At 46.3% G+C, this 9,974-nt stretch overlaps 2 protein-coding genes across 4 annotated transcripts; one reads left to right on the top strand and one right to left on the bottom strand.

The window, feature by feature from the left end:
• Window positions 1-337: 337 nt before the first annotated feature.
• OSGEP (O-sialoglycoprotein endopeptidase) lies at window positions 338-6,395 on the bottom strand. The gene is made up of 11 exons (XM_068548532.1): window positions 6,122-6,395; window positions 5,216-5,335; window positions 4,859-5,034; window positions 2,534-2,629; window positions 2,348-2,397; window positions 2,123-2,201; window positions 1,411-1,476; window positions 1,208-1,298; window positions 894-969; window positions 692-790; window positions 338-538 (listed from the first exon to the last, which is right to left on the bottom strand). Exons 1-11 carry the CDS (start codon window positions 6,234-6,236, stop codon window positions 499-501), a joined length of 1,008 nt encoding a protein of 335 aa, XP_068404633.1. The 5' UTR covers window positions 6,237-6,395; the 3' UTR covers window positions 338-498.
• A 364-nt stretch (window positions 6,396-6,759) lies between these two features.
• APEX1 (apurinic/apyrimidinic endodeoxyribonuclease 1) lies at window positions 6,760-9,957 on the top strand. 3 transcript variants are annotated; one of them, XM_068548510.1, is made up of 5 exons: window positions 6,760-6,843; window positions 7,151-7,276; window positions 7,490-7,677; window positions 8,822-9,014; window positions 9,155-9,957. In XM_068548510.1, exons 2-5 carry the CDS (start codon window positions 7,219-7,221, stop codon window positions 9,670-9,672), a joined length of 957 nt encoding a protein of 318 aa, XP_068404611.1. In that variant the 5' UTR covers window positions 6,760-6,843; window positions 7,151-7,218; the 3' UTR covers window positions 9,673-9,957. The 3 variants fall into 3 exon arrangements, with proteins under 3 accessions (XP_068404611.1, XP_068404602.1, XP_068404620.1); XM_068548501.1 differs by lacking the exon at window positions 6,760-6,843 and adding an exon at window positions 6,863-6,969; XM_068548519.1 differs by lacking the exon at window positions 6,760-6,843 and adding an exon at window positions 7,011-7,062.
• Window positions 9,958-9,974: the final 17 nt, after the last annotated feature.

Below are 9,974 nucleotides of genomic sequence, written 5' to 3'. Positions count from 1 at the left end.
CAATTAGCATGAAATTACACCTGGCTTCAGGCTATTTTCAGGGAAATCCTGAGTACCTATACTTCAAAGAATTTAAATGAGATGATAAATGTAAAGCAATTATCATAAGATCTGATGCTAAAATAGTATCAATGATAATAGCATTACTAAGAAGAGGTTAGACTATCTAAGAGGGTCCCCTCAATTTTAGCTCCAGAACAGCAGCTCCCAAGGCAACCTACATAGTCAGCCAGGGTGCTGCTCTGACCCCCTGCCTCCTTACCCATCACCCCATCAAAAAGAATTTATCCAGTGCCAACTGTGTATCCTTCCTGAACACAAGTTGATTATCAACATATAAAAACAAAAATATTTTAATGCTGAGTCATCTTGAGGTTCAAATGATAGGAAAGGGGCATCCATAGCCTTGCCAGGATTCTTACGTCAGGATAAAGATTAAGGCCCAGGGTCCCTTGGGCTCCACTTAGGGCGCTATCTACTCCGATTCTGTTAATCTTGTTAGTCCCTCCAGGTCACTTCTACTTCATCTGTCCGATACCTGTAAAAAAAAAATAGGAAGAACTTGGTGGACAGTTACCCCTTAGCACCTTCCATTCTTCTCTGCCCTCACGATTCTGGATCCTCTTCCCTGCTGATCATTTTTGCCTACCTCCCATTTAATCCTGTCTACCTCCTCCAAGGAGCTACTCACCTCTGTGTGACCCCAGATTCACTGAGAGGAGTCCTGTGTCCAGCCCGAAACATCTCCCAGCCAGCCTGGGCTATCATGGCTCCATTGTCAATGCAGAATCTGGGAAGGAAAAGAGGTATGAAATTCATGATCTAAGGGCGGAAAATCACAGTAATTGGAGGGAAAAAAAAAAAAGAAATAAAGAAAGGGAAAGGGCCTTTACCTCTCATCTGTGGCAAAAAGCTGGGCTCCGCGCTCCTGGCACATCGTCTCCATCATTTCCTGTAACCTCATATTACCTACAAAGAGGTAGGGGTACAGTTAGCTTACTTTTAGCCATTTCTCCACAGTCTGGCTGTACACCTCATGTGCACTGACTTAGGAAAATGAGGTAGGGATTCCAGGGGCAAGGAGTGGGAAGCATAGGACAAGAAATAAAACGAGTGATTTCCCCAAACCCTTAGAGATTTAGAGTATCAGGAGGAAGATACACATGCCCCAAAATAGGAAAGAGAAGCACAGTTCAGTGATACATACACCCCACACCTCCCACGATGAGGGCCTCCTGGGAGCCACAATGTGCCATGGCTCTCTCTGTGATCTCTACCAGCATTGCAAACACAGTTTCCTATGGAGGGCAAACAAGGTGAAAACATCAGAGACAATCCCAGCTTAGTTCTGTCTACTATATAAAAGCTCCTCCAGCTTCAACCTTCTGTCCCAGCTTTTTACTCCATTACCTGCAGGGAGAAACATAGATCCTCAGGAGTACACTCGCCCGTGGCCAGCATCCGCTGGGTTACATCCTATAGTTAAAGGGGAAAACATATAAAACAATGAATTGTGGTTTGGGGATGACATATGAGCAAAAAATTAGTGCACTTGGAGTATCACCATGTTTCACCACAATTCAATTTACCAGTACATCCCATATGACACCTTGCCCTTCACTGGCACTGAGCTATAAAACCAGCAGCATTCTTTCAAGATTCAATAATTATGGGGGAAAAAAAAAAAAGAAAGAAAAGAAAGAAAGAAAATACTGTGATTATCTTAAAAAAAAGACTCAGTAATTATGAATGTCTACCCTGGCACCCTCCATTCCCTACCCCAGTTAATTTTTCCCCAGAGCACCTGTCCCCATCTGACCCTTTTTATTTTATTATTTCCCCTCCCGTTTTTTGTTTATTTTTCTGTCTCCCACCCCCACTGCATGAAATGCAAGCTCCAAGTAGGCAGGGATTTTTGTTTTGCTCCATCTTGTATCACTATTGCCTTGAACAGCACCTGGCACACAAAAGATGTTCAATAAATATTTGCTAAATGAATTTATTCAGCATCTAACATGGGCCAGTACTATGCTATATGTAGGAAATACACTGGAGAGCAAAACATATGTGCTTCATTAAAAAGCATGAGAAGTGCCCATCTCCTCACCTCTCCCACACTCACCTCAATGAAAGACAAGATCCCTGAGAATGAGACGTCCATCCCCTTTACAGTGTATGGCAGCTCAACTAGCTTCTTGCCTCTAAGTGGGAGTGAGTATACGAGGCACTTAAGCCTGTAGTCAGCTGGCTGCTCACCCTCCAAAGCCCTCCCAAACCTCATTAACACATATACAGGGAAATCCCTGGCGCCCCACCGGTCAGCCTCCTTCCACCTTATTCCCCTTACCGCTTTGCCATCTGTTCAATGTTGTAGCCTGGACTTGGGTCATTGGAAATCTAGCAGAAGGAAAAAGAGGATGAAGTCAGGTATCCAGGAAGCACAAGAAGCTAATTTGCTACTTTCCTCCTCCTTTTCCATGGCTCCCCCCAAATACATTCACATCTTATGTTCTCTGTAGCCTCAATGGCTTACCTTCAGCACTCGAGCAAAACGATCCAGACAATTACCCACAGCAATATCGATGGTTTCCCCAAAGATGCGGTAACGATGTTCTGAATACGCAATCACCTAAGGGTGATGAGGATGTCCATGAAACCTCAAGTCTGTAAAGAGGAGCATTTGGCTTTGGGGAAGAACGCAGCAGAGGATCAACATGGTCACTAGAGCTTTCAAAAAGCAATAAGCAATGGGAAAAAGTACTTTCCCAAACCCTCATTAATGGGTACTTTTTAATAGCGCTTATCTGAAAAGTCTATATATACCCCAAGGATTCCCAGAGCAGATTCCTAGTCTACAGAAGGTAGTCTAGATCAGGGGAGAAGCAAATTATCACTCTGGATGCATTTTTCTTGCTTGGAGGTTCCTAATATTCCTTTAAAAGCAGTCTTGACAGTGTGTACTAGGGAAGGCTTTCCTTCTTGGAAGCAGGAAACCAGAATTCTTCTAGGTTATCCTACCAGGGTGGTGGTATTTGGAAACCACCAAGGTAGAGTTAAAAGAAACTCAAAAATCCCAGGGAATTCCCTAGCGGTCCAGTGGTTTGGACTCCGCTCTTTCACTGCTGAAGGTGCTCGTTCAACCCCTGGTTGGGGAACTAAGATCCCACAAGTCACGCAGTGCAGCAAAAACAACAACAACAACAAAACAAAACTCAAAAACCCCATTCTGGGTCAGACTAATGGCCCATCCAACTCAGCACTGGCAACCAACTTATGCCCATTCTTCATACGTGACAAGCTTCTAGCACACAGAGTATTTATCACCCAAATACCACTGACACATGTGCTGCATACTGCTGACAGTGAGTACTTCCTAAGGACCATAGGTCCCTTTCCCTTTCTGGTGCTGCTAGGGATTTTCTTCCATTCTGATGTAGCTCTTACTCTACTGTCAAAAGCTGGCAACAAGAGAGGAAAGAAAAAATTCTGCCTTTCTACTTCTGTCATCTACTCTTCCCTACCCAATCATCTTCTGTTTTTCACACCTAAGCAGGCTTCAAAAGGGAGGAGGAAAAGAGAAAATTCCATCACTGCTCATCTCCATTAACTCTTGAAAGCTTCCACTGCTACTTTCCACACCCCAAGTCCCTAACCTCGTATGATATCCTTCAGGCCTCAACCAGTTACTTGCTCTCTACCCATTAAAGTTGCCACATCATTTTCACGGGAATGTGTGCTTCATCTTTAATAACTATTTCACAAGATGAAGTTTTAGAACATAACCCTTTCATAAGCTGGAGACAATGACCATTCCTGACAATAATCCCATCAGGTGGTATGTGGGAAAGGAAGGCTGGAGTTCTCTAATCCCAACCTAAAAAGATCTTATAAGGTATCCCAAACAACTCTGGCTTCACTTGTAAGTTTAAAATACCTTCTGCCATTCATAAAATGTTTTCTAAATTATTTATATTTTCATACTCTTAGAGTAAAAACTTCTATATATTTATCACCAGTAACTAAAACAAAACATGCAATTGTTGTAAAGATACAAATGGGACAGTGCCCCTTAGTTTTAATTGCTAAGATTCATAGGAAAAATAAGCTTCAAAACAATGAAAATGAAAATCCTTTCATTATTTTGAATACTTCAATCCTTACCATTCTTTCCTTCTCTAAATTGGAAATTCCTTATCTCCACAGCCACATATATAAAGGTCATCTAATGTTCTATTCATACTGCCCAAACATACAACATCACAAACTCTGCTGTGGGTTTTCTAGTATATCACATTTTAGTTTCAGATGAGCCCAGCTTTGCTCTTGCAGTTCCCACCACTCAGAGGTGGAACGTGAAAGTTGTTGGTACAGTGCCTTAGAAATTAAGAAGGAATGGTGGAGCTTTTCTGCCGTAGTCCTGAGTGGTTTCTGTCAAAATGGGCAAGTTCATGAAACCTGGGAAGGTGGTGCTGCTTCTGGTGGGTCATCATGAAGAACACTGATGACGGCATCTCGCTAGCCCTGCAGTGATGGCTACCACTGGCAAGAAGAAAATCGCCAGGAGGTCAGAGATCAAGTCTTCTGTGAACGTTTATAACTATAATCACCTCATGCCCACAAGGTACTCTGTGGCTATCCCCTTGGAAAAAACTGTTGTCAGCAAGCATGTCTTCAGAGACCCTGCTCTTAAACGCACGGCCCAACAAGAGGCCAAGGTCAAGTCTGAAGAGAGACCAGCAAGAACAAATGGTTCTTCCAGAAGCTGTGGTTTTAGATCTGTTTTGTTTCAGTCATTAAAAATAACCAAAAACCTCTGAGGGGAAACAAAAAGAAGGAACAGTGAAGTACTGTTAAATACCTGTGTATTTCCTCCACTGACATATAGCACAGTTGGGCTGGTGGCTCCAGTGATGAGGCGGCCCATCTCAATGTGGCCTATGCAGTGGTTAACGCCCAGCAGTGGCTTATTCCACAACTGAGCCACAGTACGGGCTACAACAGCCACAGAAACCAGTGGGGCACCCATGCCAGGACCTATGGGGACAGAAAGGGGAGTGAGAATCCTATAGAGACTGGGAAAAACAGAGCCAGGGGAAGCAGGGGATGTGAAGGTTGGGTGGCGGTAGTGGTGGTAGCAGAGGTGAGCTGCAGGCTGTTTTGACCTAGCCAGGCTCCAGGTATATTCTTCCATTGTCACCCACTCTCCCAACCATACCTTTGGTGTAGGCAATGCAATCAATATCCTTGGAGGTTAATCCAGCCTCTGTTAGTGCCTCCTGCAGCAGGTCCAGGATAACAGTTCGGTGGTGCCTGGCAGTAGCACCTGGAAGGAATCCTAAGAGATGGACACAAGTCAGAGATCATAGAGTTTTTCTATAGAAAGGTAGGCAGCAGTCAAAACAGACGTTTAGTGGGGCAGGAAGAGTCCCTTTCCCTTTTCTCAAGCATCCTGTCTTCTATGTCTTCAGATATCGTCTTTTCAGCCTGTTCAGCTAGGCTAAAGAAGGCAAGTCAGTTGCCTTCTCCTACGTAAGCAGGTGTTTGCGGGGAGGGTAGACAAGTTACAATATAACTTACAAATAACACTTACTAAAAGTGATAATGTGTCTGGTACTTTAATTCTCAAGACCCAATGATGCAGGTATTACCATTCCCATTTTAAGAATACAGAAGTCCAAAAACAACTACTGAATATTACAAAGCCAGCCAGTTCCGTCTACACCTAAGCTGGGAGTCTTTACACTCTTTCTCATTCTAGTGTATTTTGACTGCACCTACGTTATACTATTTATCACACTGTAATGTGAAGCTCTGTCTACATGTCCAGCTCCATAACAAGCTTATGCATCTATTTTTGTAGCCAGCAGCCAGCTGACGATTAGCACGTAAAAGATGCTCAATAAAGGCTGAACGAATTCAGAAGATCCAGGTTCAAGTGCCTGTGACTCTTCTATCCACCAGCCTCGTGATGATAACACTGTCACATAATCTCAGAGACTCAGATCAAAAACTATGAGGGGACAATGCGCTCCCCACCTTTCTTCACTAATGTTTAGGAAGATGGCAGGTGATGCCAGTGCGGAGAAGTGCGCCGCAAACTACAAGTTCCCTACTCCCGTACCTGTGCCAGGAGGCGTGACGTAAGTCCGCCGCGGGTTCGCCAGCACCACGCCGTCCCGTACTACTCCCACGCCAATCTTGTTGGCGCTGCCTTCAAAACCCAAAACCGCCGGCATGGCTCCTAGCTACCACTGGGGCCGTGGAGCCCGCACCAGTCCGCGCTGGGACGCAGACCCTGGGTCGCTGAAGAAAACGAGTCGCTGGCTGCTAAGGAGGAGCACGCACCGGAACAGATACCAAAGAATTCCCGCTGGTAGCGCGCGGGCTCCAGCCCCAACCCCTGTCGTCACGGCGACCCATCAAGGCCCCTTCGAGGATCTGTTCTCTTAACTGCCAGGAACACTGAGTCGGCATCTGCTCCTTAAATTCCTATCCGTTCCTCTGCCTCTCTCCCATGGTCCAGCCTAGCCTTCTCCACTGATTTTGTTCTCTCTTACACAGCTCTGGGATCTCCGGTCAAGGTGGCAGAAGGAGTCGTGATTCTGGCATAGCGATGAACAGCCCAAGAATGGAGGAGTGAGGCCTTCAGTGCCCCGGAGTCACGGAGAAGGGTGGGAAGACTGAGCTTTCAGTCACGTGGTACAAACAGACCAATCACCCGCATTCCTCCGCCACTGGCGGCGCATCTCACATCACGTGACCACGCCAGTTACCCACGTGGGGGCACATCGTGCTCCATTCTTTGTGCTGAGTTAAGGAGGAGCCAGGCTGCGATCCAAGCAGGTCAGCTACAGGGTTGTTGTTGTTTTGCCCATAGTAGGGGCTTCTCTGGACTTCTGATCGGCAGGCCTAAGTCGGGATTCTTAATGAAGTCCGTCGATTGGCTGGAGGGCCGATCTCGTGAGGAGGGTAGGAGGCACTATGAAATGATCTAGTCTTGAGGATGAGGGGCTGGAAGGCCGATGGTGCACTGAGGCGGGAAAAGAATTCAGAGATAATACGGTTTGAAAGGCGGGACTTGGTGCGGGGGCGCCCGAGGGGGGAGTCTTCCCCAGCCCTAGCTGGTTTCACTACTTTTTTGCGTCTGTAGGCAACGCGATAAATATACTGCTTCGGTGGGCGACGTGGAACTGGTGTAGAAGGGTGTTTGTTACAGTGATGCCGAAACGTGGGAAAAAGGGAGCGGTGGCAGAAGACGGGGAAGAGCCCAAGATTGGTAAGAGAATGAAATAGGCCCATCTCCCTAGAGGCTGCGATGGGGATGTCTATAATTCCCTTGATGAACGGGAGGTACGGACCGACTGTATACTCATTTTTGCAGTTTGCGAAGAAGTCGCGGCAACTGCAGGCTCTCGGTGGATCTATAGTTAACTGCGGATCAAAGTTGGATACCGCCAACTTATATCATTGTGTATTACTTACTTTATAGAGCCAGAGGCCAAGAAGAGCAAGGCGGGAGCAAAAAAAAATGAAAAAGAGGCAACAGGAGAGGGGGCAGTCATGTATGAGGACCCCCCAGATCAGAAAACCTCACCCGGTGGCAAATCAGCCACACTGAAGATCTGCTCCTGGAATGTGGATGGGCTTCGAGCCTGGATTAAGAAGAAAGGTTTAGATGTGAGTGGAATTAAGGGGAGGGGGGTACCGATCTTGGGGTTTAATCACCTTTTACCATTTTAGTTCCTAGCACTGTCGTTTTCTTGTGGCAGAGATACAAGGTTTTCACCAACTCATACCACTTGTATTTCTTTTCTTTTTATAAATTTATTTATTTTTGGCTGCGTTGGGTCTTCGTCGCTAAGCGGGAGCTTTTTCTAGTTGTGGCGAGCGGGGGCTACTCTTGGTTGTGGTGAGCGGGGGCTACACTTGGTTGTGGTGCGTAGGCTTCTCATTGCGGTGGCTTTTCTTGTTGCGGAGCGCGGGCTCTAGAGCGCAGGCTCAGTAGTTGTGGCGCACGGGCTTGGTTGCTCCGCGGCATGTGGGATTTTTCCGACCAGGGCTCGAACCCGTGTTCCCTGCATTGGCAGCCGGATTCTTAACCACTCTGCCACCAGGGAAGCCCCCCAATTGTATTTCTTAAATGCCATTCCACCAGTTCCACTGCCATTGTTTTATTTAATGTCCTCATCTTTTTCCTAGCATGTCAGAAGAACCTTGTTACTGGACTTGCTCCATTTTATTTCCTGCATATCCAACATTTAAATAACTACTTAAAAAAATCTTAGCTGGCTATCCACTGCCTATAGGGAAAAAACCAATCTTCTCAGTGATGCATGGAACACTCTTTCTTGTCTCCCTGCCACTTATGTAGTTTATAACTTCAAATACTGTGTTGCTAGACTTACACTCCTTCTGCAGAGACTGCCTTATTTATTTATTTATTTATTTATTTATTTATTTATTTATGGCTGCATTGGGCCTTCGTTGCTGCACGCGGGCTTTCTCTAGTTGCGGTTAGCAGGGGCTTCTCTTTGTTGTGGTGCACGGGCTTCTCACTGCGGTGGCTTCTCCTGTTGCAGAGCACGGGCTCTAGGCCCACGGGCTCAGTAGTTGTGGCACATGGGCTTAGTTGCTCCGCGGCATGTGGGATCTTCCCGGACCAGGGATGAACCCATGTCCCCTGCATTGGCAGGTGGATTCTTAACCACTGTGCCACCAGGGAAGTCCCTCACCTGTGTATCTCTAGTGCTTAGCACATAGATTCTTCAGTAAATGTCTGCTGAATTGATAATACTTTTTCTACCTTTCATTTCGCTCACAGTGGGTAAAGGAAGAAGCCCCAGATATCCTGTGCCTCCAAGAGACCAAATGTTCTGAGAACAAACTACCAGCTGAACTTCAAGCACTCTCTGGACTGTCCCATCAGTACTGGTCAGCTCCTTCAGACAAGGAAGGGTACAGTGGTGTGGGCCTACTCTCCCGCCAGTGCCCACTCAAAGTCTCCTATGGCATTGGTGAGACACTGGTGATTCCTAAAGCCCAGCTCTTCCAAACCAATTGCTGATATCCCACTCCAGCCCCAATTCTTGATCCCTTTATTCTTTGCTTTCCCTTCTTCAACTTCTTTTTGCTAACTGTTTCATCGTTTCTGTAGGTGAAGAGGAACATGATCAGGAAGGCAGAGTGATTGTGGCTGAATATGATGCATTTGTGCTGGTGACAGCCTATGTACCTAATGCAGGCCGGGGTCTGGTGCGCCTGGAGTACCGGCAGCGCTGGGATGAAGCCTTTCGCAAATTCCTGAAGGGTTTGGCTTCCCGCAAGCCCCTTGTGCTATGTGGGGACCTCAATGTGGCTCATGAAGAAATTGATCTTCGCAACCCAAAGGGAAACAAAAAGAATGCTGGCTTCACTCCAGAAGAGCGTCAGGGCTTTGGGGAATTGCTGCAGGCTGTGCCACTGACTGACAGTTTCCGGCACCTCTACCCCAACACGGCCTATGCCTATACCTTTTGGACATACATGATGAATGCGCGATCCAAAAACGTTGGTTGGCGCCTTGATTATTTCTTATTGTCTCACTCTCTGTTGCCTGCTTTGTGTGACAGCAAGATCCGTTCCAAGGCTCTGGGCAGTGACCACTGTCCCATCACCCTATATCTAGCACTGTGACACCTCCCCCAAATCACTCTGAGCCTGGGAAATAAGCCCACTAAACTAGCTTTAAACTTCTTACCCCCAAGCTTTAAAAACTGCTCTCTAGAGAAATCTGCACTGTTATTTCCCTTCTAAACTATGAATCCTTTAACCAGGCTTCTAGAAACAGACTTAAGTTCTCCACGATTTGTGTGTGTGTGTGTTGGGGGCGGGGGGTGGTTCTTTTTTTTTTACATTAAACAAAAGCTACTGATGACTTCCTTTGAACTGTCGCTGTGAAAATAAAGAGTCATAGTTTCAGCCTTGCTGTCTTTGTA

The sequence above is a fragment of the Eschrichtius robustus genome, chromosome 1, assembly GCF_028021215.1.
Source record: "Eschrichtius robustus isolate mEscRob2 chromosome 1, mEscRob2.pri, whole genome shotgun sequence".
NCBI classification, from domain to species: domain Eukaryota; kingdom Metazoa; phylum Chordata; class Mammalia; order Artiodactyla; family Eschrichtiidae; genus Eschrichtius; species Eschrichtius robustus.
This window is presented reverse-complemented; position numbering and strand designations above follow the sequence as displayed.